This window comes from Nanorana parkeri, unplaced genomic scaffold (assembly GCF_000935625.1).
Source record: "Nanorana parkeri isolate BGI_ZX_2015 unplaced genomic scaffold, ASM93562v1 scaffold391, whole genome shotgun sequence".
Lineage (NCBI taxonomy): Eukaryota > Metazoa > Chordata > Amphibia > Anura > Dicroglossidae > Nanorana > Nanorana parkeri.
Genome location: NW_017306659.1, coordinates 761,762 through 785,257, shown reverse-complemented (window position 1 = coordinate 785,257; position 23,496 = coordinate 761,762). Strand labels below are relative to the sequence as shown.

The following is a 23,496-nucleotide window of genomic DNA, read 5'->3' as shown; positions in this document are numbered from 1 at the left end:
CCATAACTCAGATGTTTTAATGATGTGTTTAACAAACATGATTGAATGTAACCATATGTCACAGACAACTTGCATAAACGCTAAACAACTGACATGTTCTAGTAATCTATTGACAATAACACACCATAGTGCTAAGAATGCTTAGTTAACTGTTAACTCATTAAGTGATATTGACTGTAACATAGGCAATGTGTGGCAGTCTGGGAACACGTATACACAACAGCAGCCATATGTTTGGTAGCTGCTGCAGTTTTTCTATGTGGGAGTGTGGCCTTAAAACACAGCTGGACTCCAGAATTCAAAGGCTTGTTTCTGTTTTTATAGCAGCTTAATTTCAATAAACAATTTGCAGTAAAGGAATGTAAATTTCCTACTGACCTGCTCTGACACAGAACTTGTGTATTTCTTGGACATCCTCTTCCTCATTGTTTCCTTGACAGACTTCACTTTTTTACCAAGTGATATCCTTGGTGTGCTGGGAGATTTAATGACTTCCTTGTATTTAACTTGCCCATCTTTCTCCTGCAAGAGTAAATCAGGTCAAATGTGATTTCTTAAAAGTGTGGGTGGTGGGTTAAGCCTCTTTGTTTAATTTGTAGCAAATTAAGATAGAACAATTGATTTCAATAAACATATTTCCAGATGCTTCACTATACAATATGGGACCGATCATTCCAAACACAAAATATTTTTTTTTTCTAATGCTGTGTTTTAAATAAAGTAATCTAGACCAACATTCTTATTAAATTAGGACTATAAAGACAACAATCTAGGGTTGCTTAGAGGAAAGCAAGCATGTATTCTCTGTAGGTTTTCACTATGGATTATTGTACTATACACTAAAATTAATTCTGATAGTCTTCTTACAGGCTTGTTTGGATATTAAAATTTTCACTACCTAGAGAAAGTTCTTTATTCCAGATTTCACTTAAGTTTGGCGAAAACGGCTTTGCTTGGTGACATAGTCACTTTCAATGGTCCTCTTTTGGTGAGAGCTGTTTAGACTTGCAGTGAACAAAGGCACAATTATTGTTCAAGACAAAAGCTGTAATGTGGAAAGATGGCTGCTGCAACGTACATATAAAATTTCATGTGCAATGCACATTTCTTGTGATCCAGAGACCCCTGTCAGATATCAGCCAGTCGATGTACCCCCTATGTTCTCCCAGGAGACTATACTGCAGCTAAGCACAGCCTGATTTAGGTGCCCTCCCCAGTGTGTAAGTGGGCAATGAAGTAGCAGCAGCAAACTGATGAGGCCCGCACTTTGCTCTCCCCTCCCAGACTGAATATAATTGCATTGCAACTGAGCGTTACTGGCAAACATTCTTGCCCCTCCCTCTTACAGCCAGGGAGCTGCTGTACAGGGAATTAGAATTCTGACTGTGTGACTTTAAGACTTCACTACTTTTATCAGCTGTAAAGATACATTTAATTATACGTTAAGAAACCAATAATTTAAATAAATGGTTATTTTTTTTATCTGCCTAGAGTTCCACTTTAAAGTGAATCTGGGTCCAGGCTAAGGACATTCAAGTATTTACATATTCTTAACGAGCAGAAAATTAGCTTTAAACCAATCCATCACTGACTACTGTAGCTGTAGGCATTGTGGAGTATGTCATTCCATCTTTTCACCGCACAAAGGTAATTTTTTAAGTAGCTCAGCTCACTGTGCTCCAGCAGTGCCTCGGTAGCCTTCTAGTCTCTAATGTAAATAAGGAGCATGTGCATTGGACAGGGGAGCAACGTGACCAACTTCAGTGATTCTGATGTGAACTTTAAAGGAAGAATAGCTCCACAGTGCCTACAGCTTCAGAGTTCAGGGACAGCTTGTATTTAAATTCATTTACTGCTTAAATACTTAAATTTGCTTATCCCGGCCCCACATTTACTTTTAGGGTTTGTGTCAGGTTACTTGATATTTAAAATGGTTTAGAGAGCATTTTTTTCAATCGTTATATTAAATGTTAGCTTTCAGGTAAGGAACGCTTGAAGCATTAGAGTGTGTTTAAGAGGTAGTAAAAGGACAGAGACTAAGAAAACTTTGAGATACTGCTCTGACACCAAAAATTGTACATTATTTTGCCTTATCTGCTGTACAACTTAATAACATTGTATGGTAGCATCTCTCCACTTGATTTCGTTGTTATGCTGTTGTAATCTCCTGTATTTGTTTCTAGTCATTTACAGTGCATTTAAGCTAAAACTAAAAACATACAGCAATTACTAAAATCAGAGGAACCTGAGAAGCTCACCAATAAATCTTCATTATTTCCAACATGCAATGAACGATTGCCAAGGTCAAATCCACCAAAGCTGCAGGTTCTCTGTGGAATGAACATAGCAGGAAGGAACGAAAGATAAAGAGAGAAAAGGAATGAAAGATAGGAAATAAAAAAACCCCCAGAAAAATAGAATTAAAATATAAAATTAACTTCAAGTCATTATGAGAACATATGCAAACACACAAAATGGAAAAATCAAAATAATACAAAATTGGATGCTTCACCACAATGATTCATGCTTACCATGAAATGGTCTTTGGGTAGTACTCTCTTTAAACTAATAATTAATATGCTTCCTCCACATTTCATTTTGGTTTGAGGGAATGAAAGTGGCTTTTCATACCATACAGTGTAGTTGTAAGACTGAATTATTTTTATCCTTCATCAAAGCCTACAGAGCTGTTTCAGTCATCACAGTACCCTGCATGATAAACTAACGTATGGCAACCACATGGCTTACTATTCATTACAGAAAGCCCTGTCTATCTCTCTCCTCATTTGTCTATATGGCTAATAAATAGGTCTAGCTACTTAAACAAATATGCAAAAAAGGTAAAAAAAAAGTACTGCGTCTCATTCCACCAAAACACAAGATATATATATATTGTGTAAAAAAAAAAAAAGTAATAAAAAAATTAAAGATTCATAAAAAAATAAAGAAGCATAAAAAAATTTAAAAAGAAAAAACATTTTTTTTAAGTCCCCGTCCCCCACATACACACACAGATATTCGGGTGCGCCTACATGCGAAAACGACGATTGCGCCTATTGTGCCGCACATGTTACATATCGCCGCAAACGTCAGAGTGAGAGCAATCATTTTGGAGCCATAAATCACTGATAACACTAAACGGATACAGACTTTATTAGTTTCTTTTTTATATCATGGGGCAGACTTATAGTGTGGGGTTTTTTTTGGCCAATTTATAGTAGCTATAGGTACATTTTACATAGGTCCAGTAATCTGTGACAAACTAAACAAATGAAAAAAAGAAGAAATGATCCCATTTTCAACTCATTGGCAATATGTGCATTTTTGTTTGTTGAAGTAAAAAGGGCAACTAGAGATTTGTTTGTTGTGAAATCAAATTAAAATACCCCTATTTCTGCAGAATATTAAGTATGAGGAGTTATACATGGATTATGAACAAGCGATAACAAGCATTAGAAGCACTATAAATGTGTTATAATGCCGGGATCATATTCTACATAAAATAAGAAGTTGCTAAGGCAGGGAGACTAGCATGCTGCAGTAGGGGCTTGCCGCTTTTAATATGTACACAAGAAGTAGTCCTGGAGAAATGTAAAGGAAATAGTTTACATTTACTACATGATATGCTTATCATGCGTGTCTGTTAAATTTTTCATTTTTAACAAGGAAAGGAGTACTTGGAAAAATACCTTTCATTATGCAGCTAATTCACAGAGGTACTGCAGTGTTTTTGCAGCACTGTGAACAGGCTGCCTGACAGCCATCTAAAAAAAAAACACAATCTGGGAATTAAAATGGTTGTTAAACCAAAAGAGATATGTTTAGTTATTACAAATAAGTTCTAATTCATGTCATAAGTTTTGCTGCCCACAAAATCTTGTAGAGCCTTATCAGACATCAGAGATCCATAAAGCATGTGATATATAGTAAATCAGAATTTTGAAATTCAGTGTGAAAAGAAACATGCATTTAGTTTTAGAAAACTTGATGAAATGATTCTCCATGTATGTACAAAACCATTCTTCAGATGACTACACCAAAAACACAAAATGTTTGTTCTCAACATACCATATTCAGAGGTCCCACCCCGTTAAAAAAAATGGCAAAGCTTGTTCTAGACGTAATATAAAAGATATGTAAGGATTTCACATCCTGACACTCATTTTTCAATTGTCCCATCTAAATCATAGCCCACATAAAGACTAATAGTAATAAATGAGGAATATGTCTAAGCCCAGCTACATCTTGTAGGTTTGACTGCTGTCCTCTGAACACATTTCCCTATAACAAACATTGTTTACTTTGGCTTCTATAGAAACCAATTAACAGCGATAAAACATGTTTTCTAAAAGTTTTGATTCAAATATTTTCCTTAGTGATTGCTCTAAGGCTTTCTGCCTAAATGTAGCCTATGGCAGTAAGCAAAGTTTAAAGGGGTAAAACAATTCCAGGAGATTCTCATCTTAGTTCATTGTTATTATACGAGTTGGTTCAAAATGGACTGCTTTGTTGTTATTTTAAAAAAGTGGTATAAAACTGAACTAAGAGGGCACACCAGGCAAGGCATGCCAAGATTTCGGCTTACTTTGTATTTCTTATTTTAACTTTTTATATAAAATTTACTATTGTGTTGTTATTCTGAACAGTGATGCCTATGGTCCATTTGGTATTTTTGAAAACTCAAATGCCACAGTAGCCAGTATGAGAGGCCAATAACATAGTCTGTACCAGAAAGATACTACTGCTTTGGTAGCTTCCAACACATTATACAGTTCTAATTTGTTAAAATGGTCTTTTGACAGAAGAAATGGATAGTTCAGCTGGCCTTTTGTTCAAGTGATCAGGGAGAAACAAGGCAGTTTATGCTTCCTTGTAACACGAGAGAGATATCTGTGAAGAGTAAACATACTAGGCAGCTGGAGGAAGCAGAAAAAGCCAGGTTTTTAAAACAAAGGACTGTAACCACACTAGGGAGATACACAGATTTGTGCCACTATACAACAAAGGGGGAGTAACTTGGCTGAGTATGTGAGGTTTTAATTCAACATAACACAGAGCTAAAGTAATAAAACTTACAACAAAATGATTCTAGATTATGTTGTATATGTATTAAACTATATTTATCAACACAAAAACAGTTGATGTGCATAAAAATACTTAAAAAAACAAATAGCGGACTATCAAAGGACTACTAAAAGAAATGTTATGCTTTGTTAGAAAACGCCTTTGCTAGATGACTAATGTCTTAGCCACCACTCCATGCTCGCTCCTGTGATGGACTACAATCTCAATACAAATTGGTAAACTAAACATGAGATTGTAGTCCAGCATGGGAGTGGGATTGGAATGGTGGCTGCTCTACAACACACACGGGATCATGCTGAATAAACGGAAGGACAGTGTCAGAGATGATTTGAGGATCTACAGCTGAGTGATACACAAATAAGATACATGTTTGCTAATAGTAAAGATACTTGAATGCACTTTTAAGATTTAACTTCCGAGTTTAGTGTCACTTTAAATTGTGCTGTATACAGGGATTACAAGACTCTGATATCAAAACAGATTCAGATTCTTACATAAATTGCCTGTAAAATACATTTAAAATGTTATTCAAATAAATACATAACTGCATGAAAAGGTGTTTTCACATCTGCCTGGAGTTCAGCTTTAAGGCTTGGGATTACTGTATTTAAGCATAATACTGAGAGTATTTAGAACCTGAAAACTAGCTCAGTCATGAAGGGGTTAATATTCAGAATACAAACACCCATTCTAAAAAAAAACAAAAAAAACATGACTACAGTTCTAGGCTATTCTGATTGAATACCACAATCTATGTGGAGCTTTAGGCTCCATTCACACCCGAGCAGCATCCGCGTATATTCGGCTGTACGAATACCCACAGAGCCGCTCTAAACAGAAAATACAATGCACTTCAATCTGCATCGATTAGACCATTGCGGGGGGCCGCAAGGTATGAAACCGGGCGGCTCCCAAAATAGTACAAGCACGATAATCTGGCAGATTCCACACATCCACAGCAATTTAATAGCCCCAAATGAGTGGCATCCGTGCAGATTTAAAAATATAAGCGTTTTCTTCCCGCACGGTGTTCCACGATGTTTCCACCCGCACGGTGTTGCACTATATGTGAATGCAGCCTATGAGAAAGCTGTATTTTACCCCCACTGATAAGAAAAGACGATCAAGAGGCACACTCTAGTTAACCTGATCTACATTTCCTTTTACACAAACAAATATGAGGGTCCTACTTCAGAAGTAGTGATATGTAGGGATTGACTTGCTGTCCATCTTGCTATAAGTAGTTAACAGTAGACACATTATCTGTTTAGTGATGGAAAGTTCATGCAATCAAATACAAAAACCTTTTTTAACACAATAAATACATGGCATGATTAAAACCATTAGCATGCTTTGTTGTCTGAAAATAAAATGGCATATGGAATGACCACTTCCACAAAATATGAACTTCTAGTATCTCCCAGAAGTTGCAGTCAGCAATTAATGTAATTCCAGTTAATGTGGTTTCTTGCTTGTGTTTAAGAGATGGGTTGTGTAATACAGAAAAAATGAGTTTATTGAAAAGAATGAGCAAACGCTACTTTACTGCTCATCCACTATGTTATGACCACTTCTATGTGTGAAGCAAAAAGAGGTTAAATGACATAGTCATTAACATGGTGCTGCTACAAGTTATTGCTAAGCAATAAAATAAAACCCTTCTTTGGAATATAAGGGTCTCTAGCATACAACAGAAATAAATGCTCACTCCCTTAAGGCATTTTCCACAAGTACTCTGGATAATGATACTGTTTACCAAGGCTATTTATTGCTTAACTAGGGAAGACATGAATTTATATAGCATTATAGCCAGTACAGCCAGCCTAGAAAATGTTATTCCACAAAGACAGTGCAATAATAAAAAAAGTACTTTTTCTAATTTGTAAGCCAGTAACATATCCATGCCAGTGCATTTGCGGAGGACATTATTTGCACTTTAAAAAACTATCCACAGTTCATTAAACTGTGTAGTATGACATATTCCATGTAAGATTGTTTGGCATCTACAAGATGTGGGAAAAATGAGCACATCTAAAGTGAAGGTCAGAAGTGGGTGAGGCTATGCAAAATCATTGCTGAATGCAGCTTTGCGGGAGATGGAGGATCAACATCAACCCTTTCGACTCACAGACTTTTGGTGGATTCTCAAGAGAACCCTTTTAGTACAGCGGTCGACAGTGGCAGCCCACTTTCTTTCAGCCTCCTCTTCCTCTTCTAAGAGACATCTCTTCTCAGCCTTGCTAAGAGTCCTGTCACTTACAGGGCGCACAAGGTGGGTTAGGTTCAAATGGCTGTATAAACTCCTCTCCACCACATAGGTTATGTTAAATTCACTGACTGTTCGACCTCGTGGCCTTCTGTTAGGAAAGACGCTGTTGCCACTTCTACACCTCTGGCGGAAGGTTTGTTGGTCACAGGCAGGGGAGGGCATTCCTTTCCTGGCGGGGCGCTGACAGAGAAAAGCTCTAGCACATGAGTAATTAGAGTCATGTTTCTTCATCCGTATCTGTTTTCTGATATTTTGTACCTCTTCCAAAGACACCAAAAGATGATGCTTGTTCCTGTTTCTGTCATAAAAGCAAACACTTTCAGTACTTACCCCATGGCTTAAAGAGCCTAGGCTTTTCTTTAATTCTCGTTCTGTTAAGGAGCGAGAGGCTTTTTGCGACATTTCATCTTCTGGATAAGAAAAAAATGTTCCAATCTTCTTTGGGGGCTTGATGAGACCCCTGCTATCAGTTTTGCTCAAAGACTTTACAAGTTTTCTGTTAACACTCATTGTCTCAAGGTTTCCAGATGATGGGGAGATGGAAAATGAGCTATCTTCTGGTGGTGTTTTCTCCAACGAATTATCTCTACATTGCGGTTTCTTATGAACTCCTGAATAAAGTGCAGATTTATCATCCGCAATAGGAGTGCTGTGAACTGCATCTTCCAGACCTATGGGGAAAATATACATTTTAAGACCATCGAGAAAGGTTTAAAATTACAGAAATGTGTACTGTTCTATATGCTATCAGTACAAACTGGTACAGGACTGATCACCTTCTGATCTGCATAGGTGACATCTTTGCCCACAAGTGCCTTTTCCACCCATCTGTGAGGGGATCTACTGCCAGTGGATTTGACCTATTAACCTTAAATTGCAAGAGGTGAGGGTGGGAATGGGAGGAACAGGCAGTAGATTAGTTGGGATAGCTCATTAGTGCATTCCCAGAGGACAGTTCCCTGGGACCCACTGAAAACTGACATATTAGCGAGATGAGCTTACAAGGTAAACAATTATTACCCTAATTTTATAATCCAAGGAGCATGGTGTATCGTGTAACCAGCAGTTGGTGTGTTACAATCTGACCTCACAAAAGTGATATAAATTGAAGGGTAACCTCACAGTGCTCTCTGAACCTCAATCTTATCTTGATGTTACATAAAGGGCTAAATGTAAAACAGAAACTGATCTTGTGGTTTCTTTGTTGTCCTAATATGTCAGTGTGCTCAGGATATCTCTGGCCTAGACTTATGGCCACTTTCAAATTTAGGACTGTCATATAGATGCTGGGACAAATGCTGTACCCAGTAAACAAGATTACCTTAAACAAAGTGGGTTTAGTATAGAGATTTGTACCAACAATATTGATGAAGATACTGACACTTTGAAAAACTCTCAAATAGGACTAACTATTTTATAAGCATTCAACATGTTCTTTGTGATTGGTTTTAATTCATTATTTAAACAGCATCAGTTATGGTTTATTGATTTTAGAGACCCATATTCACCTTCTGTATTGGGTTTCTTCATTTCTTCTGCTCTGATCAGCTTCTTCTTGACTCTTCGAGTAGAGTTCACTAGCTTGTGCAGCCTCTTGAACTTCACTGACTCCTCAGATTCTTCATCAGACTGTTCTCTTGACTAGTAGGGAAGCAAAAAATACACACAGATAGATCGAGAACTACAAAGCAAAAAGTATAGATGTAATGATTTCACGCATATGTGTCAAAAATATTGTTTCCTCAATGGCAGCACTGTATTCACCAAAAGCTATGCCACATGGACACTAAAAGTATGGCTGTCTATAATCACAATTACAATGAATGCAAGAGAAAGTAGGACCTAGAGCATGTCATCGGAACATGACAACTGACATAGGCTCATAGAACAGGTCGAGTCTCAAATAAGCAAGATATCTGAAGCAGTGTGTAGAATGTAGAATATTCATTTAAAGAAATGTACAGAGCCAGAAGCAAACATATCAGGTACCAAAATGTTAGACCTTTATGGTGTACGTAGATAAACAGAGTTGAATCTTTTTTTTGTAAAGCCAACATGGGATACAAACACATTAACTAATGCAAAAATTACATTTCGAATGTAATCACCAAGGAATAAAAGGGACTCACATTAAAGGACCATTACAAAAACATTTCAAAAGATATTTACGTAAAGTGACTATTAATACTGTTCAAAAGTAGGAGTGAAAAATAAATACAAATAAGTTATGTACGGCATTGTGCTTAAAATCACTATGCGATTATCCTATATTCGAATAGAAATCATGCCCTCACTGGCTTAAATACCACAAAACATCACTACCACAGGAGTAGCCCCAGAGTAACACCTCACTGATTTAGGCAACGACAGAGAGATACATTGGAGAAGGGGAGCAGTTGTAGTGATTCTGTGGTGAATAATCACCACTAATAGAATTGTTAGTGTGCCATAGGGAAAATAGTAAGTTTATTACATTTCCATCTTAATTCTGAGCCATTGTTGTAGAACTAAAATGACAGAGAATTTTCGGTGTATCTGGAACTTGCCACATGCACACTATTACACTAGTTAAGAGGTATTTCCATACTTACAAACCGCATTTAACTTCCCTATTTTATGGGAAGGGCTTTGAAATAAAAGGCAAATAAAGTTATATGACTTTGCTTTAATACAGGCTGCTTTGACATATTATTTACATATGCTTGTCACATATGTGAAAGGGGAGCATGGCTTAAAGTAACTGTAGGTTCACAGTTTCAAATCTATAGAAAGAAAAACAAATCTAAACCAGCTCCTTTTAAATGTTCACTAAGTGTATTTGTTAGTAAGTTCTGTTCTTTTAGTCCAATACATGACGACCCAAATGTGCAATATAATAAATTTATATTCAGCCATATTCGATCAGACTGCTTAGTTAATTTAATCATGACTATAGCAAATATTTGATCTACAAATTTATATTTTTGGTGTTGGAAGCCATTTAACAAGAAAAAGAAGAAAAGAGAGGACTAGAAATGTCAAAGAAAAGTTGAAGGGATGACGTTGAATATGACATTAGAATCTTGTAAATGTAACCAATGCTGGGTCTCTTTAAGGACTTAGGCTCCATGAATGTCGGTCATACACAATGTTTTATTTGCAGGTCAACTGAAGCAAAAATAATTAGCACTGTCAGACACAAACAACCAACCAAGAAGCTAAAAGAGTTTTGTTAAAGCATGTGACCAATTAAAAAAAATATTTGGAAGAAAAATCATTCATGACAACAGAATAACTAATGGATACTCTGCAAGCTTGATAATGGCTAAGACATCACACTGCACTGGAGTAAAAGAAAGATCTGCCAGTGTATAGTCAACATTACAATGGAAAAAGGAAACCTCAGTATTCCCATAGCCGAATGCAATTGGTTAACAAGGCTGTAAACCTATAACCATATACTAGAAATTTTGCAAGTTTATGTAATTTTTTATATTTATTTCATCTATTTTTTGTTTGATCAAATGTGCTGTATCCCAGATGTTCCCCCTTAAGAGCAAAATATAATAAAACAATAACAAAAAAAATGCATCTTTCCTCCAGCAGCAGTGACAGCAGATGGAGAAAAATGGAACAAAGTACTTGTATCAATGCCAATTTATATACAATATAATACTTCCGCTTCTCCACTACAGTTAAAATATGTTTGCAAGGCATAACACAGTAATGTTGTTGTACTAAAAATCAATTTATTACAACATTGTATTTATTAGAATAAAATGTTTAATGTAGTGAAAAAAACATTGTTATTCCTTAATTGATACCAAGATGAGACGGACGTACCAGTTTTAACACATCTCTGTGGCTAAAAGAGAGCAGAGTAATATAGAGATGAAAAAGATTAAATATAAACAATTCACCAGGACCAGATGGGTTACATCCAAGGGTACTAAAGGAACTTAGTCAAGTCATAGCCAGATCCTTGTGCAAAATTAATAAAGACAGTATAATGACAGGTATGGTGCAGGCTGATTGGAGGAGAGCAAATGTATCAATATTCCAAATGGGGAAAACAAGTGAACCAGGTAACTACAGGCCTGTTAGCTTAACATCAATAGTGTGTAAAATATTTTAAGGCATGAAAAGGGACTACTTGCAGGAATTTGCAAATAAAACTGGTATCGTAAGTGGAAACCAACATGGTTTCATGAAGGACCGTTCTTGTAAGACCAATCCATTAACATTTTATGAGGAAGTCAGTACTAAATTAGACAGAGGAATACCAGTAGACGTGGTGTAGCTGGACTTTGCTAAAGCATTCGACACAGTACCCCAAAAACTTTTAATCCATAAACTAAAGTCTATAGGTCTTGATAAAATTGTATGTACATGGGTGGAAAATTGGCTGCAAGAACGGACCCAGAGGGCAGTGATAAATTGGGCATTCACTAATTGGGCAAGGGTTAGGAGTGGGGTGGCCCAGGGTTCAGTCCTGGGACCGATCCTGTTCATCTTATTCAGCCATGGCATAGAGATTGGACTAAATAGCTCAATTTCGTTTTTTTGCAGATGATACTAAACTATGCAGAGCAGTAAACTCTGAACAGGAGATATTCGCACTACAACAGGACCTAAGCAAAATCGAGGCATGGGCTACAAGATGGCAAATGTGATTTAATGTTGAAAAATGTAAGGTTATTCACATGGGAGTAAAGAACAGGTGCACAAACTACTACCTAGGGGGTGCTACATTAGGGAAGTCAGAAATAGAAAAAGACCTGTGGGTCCTCATAGATTTGACAATCGTAAGCAATGACAAGCAGCAGCCAGCAAAACTAACAAGATACTGGCGTGTATTAAAAGAGGAAGAGGAATTGTAGCAAGGGATCCAGAGTAATACTTCCACTTTATAAATCATTGGTTCGGCACCATCTTGAGTATTCGATACAGTTCTGGTCGCCGACTTTCAGGAGGGACGTCCTGGAACTGGAGAGAGTTCAGAGAAGGGCTACAGAATGAATTAAAGGGACTGAAGGCCTGAATTATAAAAGACTGCATTCAAAATCTTAACTTATTTACCTTATAAAAGTGATTAAGAGGGGACCTTATTGCAGTCTTCAAAATCATCAATTGGGACCACAATATTAGGAACAAACTGTTTAATCCTAAAACTGTATTCAGTTAGAAGAGAAGAGAAGGGGTTCAATCGTAGAAATTTGCAAGGGATATCTCACTGTCAAAGTGGTGAAAGTTTGGAATTCCCTCCCACAGGCGGTGGTATCTGCTGATAACATTGATGAATTCAAGAAACTACTTGGATGAGTTTTTTCGCTCCCAGAATCTACAGGGGTTGTAAGGCCAGATAAATACACACACACTCACATACATAGGTTGAACTGGATGGACATTGGTCTTGATTCAACCTTACATACTATGTTACTATATAAGTATCAGCAAAAAAAATAACATAGCTGCCATAAACCCATGTCTGAAATAAAACAAAATACATTAAAAATGTATTTCTTACAGGACATTCTTTTTTACAGATACTGTACATCGATTTCAATCAAGTCTGAGCTACAGAAGAATAAAGACTATGGCCTATTAATAAAGATCTGAAGAATGCTATTGTTTTGTTTCACTTATAATCCACAGCATATGGTCAGTAATATTTACTTCAGTTTAATGAACACTACAGTTTTACAAGGAAGTAAAAGCTGATGTAAAAAAAAAGAATTCTGCATGAATTGGAATGTTTTTTTTTCTACCTATGAACCACTGTGAACATCTTAGATGATTGCTTTACCAAGTCATCTAGGAGGGGGAAGCAAGTTATCTCTCTCATTTTAAAAGCACCCACACGGGGGGGAGGGGGGGTATGTGTATATGTTAAAAATAACCTCACTATGCACATCCGTGATGATATCACGTCAGATGGTGGAGATGATGTGGAATCGTTATGGCTAGAACTAGATAGAACGGACCTTAGCCGTAAACTTATTGTGGGTGAAGTAGCTGGGAAACAGGGAAATGTTGTGGTAATGGGCGACTTCAATTACCCAAGTATCAACTGGGCTAATGGAACTTCGCAAACGACAAAGGCGGCCCGTTTCCTTAATATGTTGCGAGACAATTTCATGGGTCAATTGGTTGAGGTCCCCAACTAGGAAAAATGCAGTCCTAGATCTGATCATCAGCAATAATACAGAATTAATTGAGGATATTGTAGTCGGGGAGACACTGGGTAATAGTGATCACAAGGTGATTGCTTTTAATATTGGGTGCAAGAAAGGGAAGGGGGATGGTCGGACGAGAAGCCTAAACTTCAGGAAAGCCAACTTTGATAAACTACGCAATATAGTGGGTGAAATCAAATGGGAGAACTTATTTCATAAACTAAATGTTGACCAAAAGTGGGACTGTTTCAAGAAAAAATTAAATAATGCTATAACCAGGTGTATACCGGTAACAAATATAAAAGATCAAAAACGAAACCAATATGGCTAAATAAAACAGTAAAACCTCACATTAAACAAAAAAAGTGGCATTTACTAAGTAGAAAACGGAGGGGACAGTATTGGCATTCCAAAACTACAAAGAATGTAATAAAAGATGTAAACTGGTAGTCCGGGCAGCTAAAATTGAATGTGAGAAACATATCGCCACAGTTAGTAAAAAGGAACCCCAACATTTTTTATCAATACATAAACAGTAAAAAGGGGAGAAAGGAACAGATAGGCCCAATAAAGGACAAACATGGGAGGTTAGTCACAAACGACAGGGAGAGGGCCGAGGCGCTAAATACTTTTTTTCTCGTCACCAAGGAAACAGACGGGTTTAATGTACATGATAAAACACATAATTTAACAAGAAATACACTTGAGTGGTTTGACTGAAACTGGGATACAACATAGGCTTAAACTACTAAATGCAAATAAATCATTAGGACCTGATAATCTACACCCCAAGGTACTCAAAGGACTTAGCCAGGTAATAACGAGACCATTGTTCCTCATTTTTAAGGATTCCATAATGGCTGGTAAAGTGCCAAGCGACTGGCAGAGGGCTAATGTGGTACCAATATTCAAAAAAGGATCAAAATGCCAACCGGAGAACTATAGACTATAGAGGGAATTATTAAGGACTACTTCGTTGAATTTGTTCGGGTTAATGGCATAATAACTGATAACCAGCATGGATTTAGGAAGGATCGTTCTTGCCAGACCAACCTGCTGACCTTTTACGAAGAGGTAAGTAGAGATGTGGATGGAGGGAGGCCGGTGGACGTAGTATATCTGGACTTATATCTGGACTTTTCCAAAGCATTTGATACGGTGCCACATAAACGCTTGTTATACAAGCTAAGGGCTATGGGCATAGATGAAATAGTGTGCACGTGGATAGAAAACTGGCTAAAGGAACGTGTACAAAGAGTATCGATAAATTGCACCTTTTCAGACTGGGCTGAAGTCAGGAGTGGCGTGCCCCAGGGTTCTGTACTGGGCCCCATGCTTTTTAAACGGATTTAGACAATGTAACATTACAGTAGGACCTGGATAAACTCGGGGAGTGGGCAACTGTATGGCAGATGAAGTTCAATGTCGATAAATGTAAAGTAATGCACTTTGGAGTTAAAAATAGGCAAATGGACTATACACTTATGGGGGTGCCACTAGGGAAATCGGAAACGGAGAAGGATTTGGGTGTCATTTGGATCGCAGATTGAAGAACAGCGCGCAGTGCCAGACTGCTGTAAACAAAGCAAGCAGAGCCCTGTCTTGCATTAAAAAGGAATGTATTGCAGGGACAAGTCAATAATTTTGCAACTTTACAGATCACTGGTTTGGCCACATCTGGAGTATGTGGTCCAGTTTTGGTCACCGATACTCAGAAAAGATGTCCTTGAGCTGGAAAAAGTCCAGCGGAGGGCAACCAAACTCATTAAGGGGTTCGAGGACCTGAACTATGAAGCAAGGTTGTTAAAATGAAATATGTTCTCTTTGGAGGTTAGGAGATTAAGGGGGGACATGATTTTCTTGTATAAACTGTTCAACGGCGACAGCAACATTATTAACAAACTGTTCACGGTTAGCTCCGTAACAAAGACCAGAGGGCACCACCAAAAATTGGTAGAAAAAAAATTTCAACACACGGGGCGCAAGGGGTTCTTCACAGTTAGAGCAGTTAGGGCCTGGAACTCGCTGCCACAGGAAGTGATTTCAGCTAAGAGTGTGGAATCATTCAAAAAACTCCTAGACAAGTTCCTTGGTGACCGTAACATAAAGGGGTACCAGTACTCTTAAGAGCAAAATCAAACACGCACACACCTGCTCAAACATAAATGCATACACGCCATAGGTTGGACTTGATGGACTTATGTCTTTATTCAACCTCAAATACTATGTAACAATGTAAATCTATTCGGTCTCATGAAAGTAATGCTAAGCACTACAAGATATCCTTTTCCTAGGTTTTATAAACTTTTTCCACCTTGAAATAGAGGACAATGTCACATGAATTAGCATTTTGTCGCTACAGGTATCCATAGACATGAGACGTGTCCATTATCCGTTGTCTATATAGGCAGTCGGGTGCCCACTGGTCAGCTATCATGATTGCTACTGTTCCTCCAAAAACACAACAGTGCTTCTTTCTTCTCCAACCACCCCCTTCTATTTTCACATAAATTAAATGAATATGTTTTTGGCCATGCTGTCCAATTCTGGTGCTAGGGGAAGGGCAGGCTGTACTCATCTTCAAGGTCTGTGGGCTGCCTAAGGCTTTGTAAATAAAATGAGACATGATATCTGACAGCTGTTGGTATCATAAAGCACATCACTGCTCACTAAAATAAATACTCAGGAGTGTAACTCTACTAAAACGAGAATCTAAAATACAAATGTAAATGTCAGTAAAGTGCCACTGAAATACTCTGAATTCTACATTTAATCTCCACCCTAATAAATCATTGATGTATTATTCATCTGAATTATATTGTCCTGTTGGCTGCATGTCTGCAGTCAGGGGGACATAATGATACATCACAAAGAGCACCAACATAGTACACTGAAACTATGCCTTAATGACATTCACTACATTCATATGGAAATCTAGGTCAACATGGGCAATACATTCAAATTTTATAAATAATTCATTTTGGATTTAGATTATCATTATGCTCGATTGTTGATCTGTAAGGAGATTTGAATTGTTGGCTACAGTTTTCAGACATGGTCTATAATTTGCACTGTATATTGGATATGTGTTGTTAATAAAAAACAGATTGAGCAAAATTAATATGTCAGTGTGTCAAGTCCCCATTGGGACCAAAAGCACTTGCTTGGCTAACAAAAACAATGACACACATTTCCTGCCTCTCCTACATTACTTATCTGCAGACACTATTCACTATTAACAACTACACTAGGATCTAGATCACCTATAGTAAAAGAGATATTCTCATTTAAAAAGTACAGGCAAACTGTTTTCAGCTTTAAAATCCGCTTGTCCGGTTTTCTTTTTTTGCTGTCTTGGTCTTTGGGAGACACAGACATCAATAAAAAAAAAAAAAACGGGAATTCTACTCTATCCAAAACTAAAGAAAAGGTTTAGCTATACATACACTTAAGGTAAACAGATGACTTTATCCATGTGATAATAATACTACATGATATACATGATATGTATGAACACAGTGGGGTTGATTTACTAACCTTTTAAACACACCACGAACGTGTATACACCTCTGTAGTGTGTTCCCTCCCAGCATGATCTATGGGAGGAATCGAAACACCTTTGTAGTGTGTACACACCCAGCAGGTGTGTTGTGCAAAGCCCTGCAATGAATTGCAAGGTAATGTGGTGTAAATTAGCTCTATGTTATGTTGCTTGCGTTGATGAATGCAGGAATGTAAATGCATGAGCTAACCATTTTTGTCTAAACTGTGAAGCAGCATTATATATGCATCATGTGCATGATTTTTCCATATATGGCATTAGTGGAAATATGCTTTTAGAGACTTTTTGGTTGATAAATACGTTTTGCTGTGTGAAAATCACACACACCTGGTGCGTGCGTGTGTTTAGGTTAGTAAATCACCCCCAATATCACAGTAATAATTGTGAGAAAGATCAATTACTGCTCCTATTAGTGGTCTTGTCCAAACGCTAAGTTGAAGATATGCTCTAAACACTAGTTGAAAAAACTGAAGAAATAGTCTCACAATCAAACAGAAAAATGGTGCCGCTATACAAACTGGCTAAACCCCCAAATTTACACCATCACAATTAATTAATATCTCATAAAAGCTTTAAAGTGTTCATGTAATTTCAAAAGTAATTTTAAAAATGTTTAAATCTGCAGCTTTCATTAAAATAATACATAGTATCCTGCCATGGTCCTTGTCCAGACCCTTCATGTTATAGAGTGACAACGCTTTGCCCCATTTATTAATTGTGCTCTTGTATTATTACCCTCTCTCATTTCCTACACTGAAGACTCTGAGTGGCAGTGTCATTGGACTTTACGCAGACATAACATAGGCTTAACATAGGCTGACCAACCAGGCATACTGAGTGAACCCCTCTTTGTGCAGAATGCAGAGTCTTATTTTAATTTGGTCCAGTGTATCATATAGTTTCTACTTTTCTTTTACCACCACAAGCCCTGATGAAAGGGGACTGGGGAGCCAAAACACATTGGGTATTTCTGTGACTAATTTCTTTGGCAAATGAAAATTAATTGGATTTGCCAAAGCATCTGTGGTGATCTCATCTTTCGATAGTTTTTAAGTATCAGTATTACAGTGACCCCTGCTGATCTTGCCTGAGCTACCCTTACTTTGGATCTTAAAAGTATGTGTCAAATTAGAGTCCAGAACGCCACCAAAACTTAGTTTTCAGGTTTTTATTGTTGTAATATTTCAGAATACATTTCAATTCTGTCCTGGTGCAAGTAGTCACCCTAAGGACATGGACAACAAAAAACCATTAGTTTAGTTTTAGACGTTCTAACTCTTCCTCAATCTATGAAAAACTAAAATGTTATCGATTAGTACCAATTTAACAGAATAGAGGAGGACAGTGTTCTTAAACCCTAAAAATGCATGCGTGCCATTTAACCTTAGTTAATTCATTCATGTTTCTTCTCTAACAATTTCTACATTATTCTTCTCTAACAATTGTCTTCATTATGCCTTGATTATTTGTTTGTGTAATCTGGTCATAATACACATAATCTAGCATTTTTTTTATATCAGATACAAATGGCAACTTTTGTTCTTTTTGTGCCCTGCAGGCCTTTTACCTGACATTTTCTGTCCAGTTCTTGGGGTACATATTAGTGATGCTGGAATGAAGATGAACAGGTAGGTGTTGATCATTTCATTTCGATGGGTATGAACAATAATATCCTTTAGGGATCAAGTCAAAGGGTGGTTTGTAATTTTGTTTGCAAGTTCTTTATTGTACTTCAATGTCTGAAGACAGTCTGACTGTGCTCAGTCTATGCTAGGCTAATACAGTGCTTTACTTACATGACCTGGCCGTTGAGGAGATACAATAAAAAGGGCTGGAGGGTCACCATTAGTCACAGTGAGAGCACAGTGCAGCGAGTACCTCATTGCTGATAATGGCTAGCTCTTAAACTTTGTTAATATCCAACAAATATTATGTTTGATTATCAGAAGAGACAGTGGTTACAAAACATATATCTGTGATATAAAAGCATTTATGACCATATAAAAGAAACACAAGGGCAAAATAGGGCAAATATTTAAACAGAAGAGTACAAATGACAAGACCTATTTAATACTACTGGCTAAACTTGATGTTGTAATTGAAACTGTGGTGCCTAAGTGTTTCATTTTCAGTTTCCAAGGTAACATTACATCAGATTGTAGACAGCTGGCTCTTTAGTTTTTAACCAAAACAAAGCAACCAATCCAATACACAAAATTATACATTTAAAGAGAGAGGGGGACATTTGGCAGCCAGTAGACTACACTAAAATCTATGGGAAGGTTGGCATGGTTCCTAGGGTGGAACCTCTCAGCTTCTCTTGGAACAAGTGTATCCTTCGCACATCTGCAATGCTCTCATAACCAGAAACACAGCCAGGTTTCTCTTCTCGTTTTTTTGTTGGTGGGAAGAACAGGAAAAAGGGGAGAAGTATTTTCAGTGTCTGAAAATGCAAATAAAAGCATAAAGCTGTGGGATTTAACTTATATAAAACAAAGATAAGTCCCCTGGTATCAGCACAAGAACTATACTGCTCTTTGGGAAACTGGTGGAAAGGGTTATCTAACTTTCCATGCTATGCATTGTTCATGTTCTCACATATCAAATACATAGTTTACACAGTAATACATATTCATATTTTTTTTACAAGCATCTGAAAGATGCTCAGTCAGAGTCTTGGTACCTCTGGCTGACAGCACAGCCAGATTATTTTCCTTAAATTTGATCAACTGGATTGGGCATACTTCAACCTCCCTGTCATCCTTCCTTCCCAACCCACCTCCCACCCATTCTCTCTTTTTTTTAATTACTTATCCAAGTCTGCTGTCAAGTTACCCTCTGCAACACCTCTTCTGTTAGTAAAGACTGGTAATCCACCACTAAACTTTGACCTGCTGTCAACCTGTCATGTTGCTGCCCTCTTGTAATGTCATTACACATGCTGCAGTCATCTGGAGTCTGACAAAACTTAGCCACTGGACAGTCAGTGGGAATCATCCACATTACACATGCAGTGATGTGGGCACCTGATGAAGGACCCTCCTATTTTGCATTCCAGTAGAAGCCTTGTGACTTGACACATCATGTGATCATGAATGTAGGTGAGTAAATGGGACTTATATTTTTTTTAAAGATAATTAAATGATTAGTTAAAGGGTGGATATGTGTGTGTGTGTGTCAGCTACCTGGACATGATCTTTAAAGTGTACTTCCACCTTTGCAGTTAGATTTGAGAAACCCTCACTATATGTCTTACCTTTTTAGTTTCTTGGAGCAGGTTTCTACATAAGAGTCATGGGCAGGCGAGATAAGGCACAGACCAGAGGGACAAGAATAAGAGACTGTGCATTAAAGGTTTCTACATAAGGCTTCATGGGCAGTGGAGATGAGGGACAGACTGCAGGGACAAGAATAAGTAACCGTGCATTAACATACAATGGGGGGATTTATCAAAACTGGAGTAGACAGAATCAGGACCAGTTGGCAACCAATCAGCTTCTCTCTTCAGTTTGTTCAGTTAAGTGTTAACAATGTAAGAGAGAAGATAATTGGTTGCCATGGCCAACTGCTCAAAAAAAGTTTTGGCTCTACTTTAAGCAATACAATTTGGTCAACTTGCCCCCAGCCTGTGATCGGACAATGAAGGATAAATCGCATTCTAGTAAGTCATTATTCTGATCTCTCCTCCTTAGCATGTTTAAACTGCTGAAAAGTTGAAATAAATGTTTCTGTGAGATATATTACATATTCCCAGGGAAATGGATACTACTTGTAATATTCATATTTTAGCAGACACGGCAGTCACTGCTCATCTGACCAGTCTGAAATAATCTGTCCTGGGCTACTGTATACAAGCTATGATAATACTACAGAAAGATCTGCAAAAGAAAGCAAGCATTTACAGTTTGTTATTTTCTTTACAATGCTATCTAAAAGGCACTTTAAGTCTACAGACCTGGGAGAAGGACAAATGAACAAATGAACATGAACAAATACTATAGATTGTATCCATACTATACAGCTTTAAGTGAGCCATGGCTTCCTGTTGCTTTTATGTCCAAGAACATTTTTTGAGTACATGTCTAGAGCTGTGGTGAGTCCCTTGAAAAAAGTCCTTTGGCAAGCAACATGCACAACATCCGTGAGAAGATTATCTCTCCAACAAAAACTAAGAAAGACACAATTGTTTCCATGACATTAATTAAGACTTTTTTAAAAGCTATTAGATTAACTATACTGGCTTAGGCTTAACAAGACTGTGTTTAATACTGCGTGGTTTAAGAAATAAAAAAATATATTAGGTATGAAGGCTTTCTATGCCATTATATGCTTGAATGACAGGTACAGCTCTGGAACTTCCTGGTATTAATGAAGCATATTTCTATTGGTCAGTGAGGTAGCCCATCAAAGTGATGGGCCAAGAGTCTCATAGGTCATTAGGAGTCTGGGAGGAGTCTTGGACCAGGCTGTTATGCTGAGCTGCAGCTAGTCTGCAGTGATAACCTGGATCTAGCTTTACTTTCTGGCATGAGTGACTTGATTAAATGAAAACTGACTGACTATACGTATTTCAACTGTGTGTTCAGCTGTTTGCCATCGTTCAGTTTTAAACATATATACTACTAGGCAACGGGTTTGAAGGGTCATACAGATTATGTAATTAACAAAGATTATGTAAAATTCAATGACAAAGTTTGAATTACATTTGTAAAATGAATTGCTTTCAAATGCATAAAACTGTAAGTAGGTAGAAGAAATGGACGTGCAAGCACACTGCATCAGGTCAGCTAATTGCTCAAGACATGCTTCCCAACTTTGGACCTTAAAAATGAGGGACACCCTGGGATGAAGAAGAGCTGTGGTGCATGGAGTGCAACATGGCAAAAATAGGTGTGGCTAAATTGTGCAGAATATTGGGCGTGGCTTTAAAGGAGAACTATGGGGTTAAGGCTTTTCCCCACAGTTCTCCTTAGGGTAACGGGAGGACACAAACTAGCGTCCTCCCATCACCCTAGGCTCAGTATACCTCGAGCTACTGCTCGCGCTATACTGAGACGCAGCAGCTGAAGCGGATCCTGACAATTATGTCTGGATCCGCGCAGCTGCGTGACTGACAGCTGGCTCTGCCTATCTAGAGGCAGAGCCAGCTGTACCCGCCCCCTCCCCGTCCGTTCCGCTAGTCAGCGCTGGCGGATCGGAGCTGGGAATGCAGCCCCTCCCCTGTCACAGCAGAGAGCCGTGACAGGATCGAGAGGTGAGCGAATGCCGGTATGTGTTCGCTCACCTCCCGATCTACTAAGCCGACCTGTGACTGTCTCATTGTCACAGGTTGGCTAGAACTATGAGGTGAGTGAAAAGCACTCACCTCATAGTTCTCCTTTAAGGACCATGGTTAAATATAGTCTAAGTTTACATATGGTATAGACTGTACACTGCAGACCTTGTTCCTACGACATACTGCAAAATTACTGTGCTATGAGCCTTACCTACATATACCTAAATACACTTAGATTCAGGGTGACAGAGTAGGGTGCATCCCATGCCACATGTGTACACACAGATACAGCCAAGGGCTGAGAAACACTGTGTTGCTAATAATAAAAGTTCAGTGTGAAGTGTGTAAAGTTGTACCCCCCTCCCCCTTTGCTCTCCCTGCTTTCCATGCCTCCTACTTCCCTGTCTCACTCTCCCCCCCGTACCAGCCTTGCAGGAATTAAAAAGCATTTTTAACTTGTAACCACTCACAAGTTCTGGAACTGCAGCTAATCAGAAAAGGTCTGACACTGTCACATGACCGTATCAGAACTTCCAGACTGAATGCAGTTCCAGGGCATCTGGTTACACATTACAATGAGTACATGTACAGGAAATTAGCAATGCTGGGCAGTGGGTGTTAAGTCAGTGATTCCCAACCCTTTTTCACTTGAGTACTCCTTGATAACCTATTTCCATATATTTTTCATTGTATTGTTCTACTCTCTGTAGAGAATAGACCGCATAATCTGCAGAGAGAATGGAGTGGTGGGCTGGGATGATGAGAACAGTGAGTAGACAGTTGTACAGCACCCCCAAAAGTGACTTTGATGCCTCCCACCCTTGATCAGCGTTATTGCTTACTTGTTTTTAAAAGTTCAGGCTCTGGTAATGTCAACCAGAACTTTGCTCCATTACCTAGAGATTGACTAACCTGGAACAAGCATGCAGGATAGGACCTCAGAATTGACTGATTCTGTGCTTATTTCAGGTCACTAAAACACTAGACAGCCAAGCCTGGATCAGCAAAAAACATCCCATAAGTGGACACTTTAACGACAAGTTGCCAATATTTATGTCCATACAGGTACATTTTATGTCTCTTTGTAGTTTAAAAAAAATAAGAATGTACTTTTGAAAATGACTTGTAATGCAGAGAGACAATCTCTCCA

At 38.0% G+C, this 23,496-nt stretch overlaps 1 protein-coding gene across 1 annotated transcript in view; it reads right to left on the bottom strand.

Annotated features, from left to right (window-relative positions):
• SASH1 (SAM and SH3 domain containing 1) overlaps positions 1-23,496 on the bottom strand; it is a 187,411-nt gene that overhangs the window by 39,173 nt on the left and 124,742 nt on the right. Inside the window, exons 9-12 of the mRNA XM_018559386.1 lie at positions 8,863-8,995; positions 7,685-8,025; positions 2,259-2,330; positions 379-522 (exon numbers count right to left, since the gene is read on the bottom strand). Of these exons, the coding sequence (XP_018414888.1) occupies positions 379-522; positions 2,259-2,330; positions 7,685-8,025; positions 8,863-8,995 (690 nt within the window). The remainder of the gene's footprint in view (positions 1-378; positions 523-2,258; positions 2,331-7,684; positions 8,026-8,862; positions 8,996-23,496) is intronic.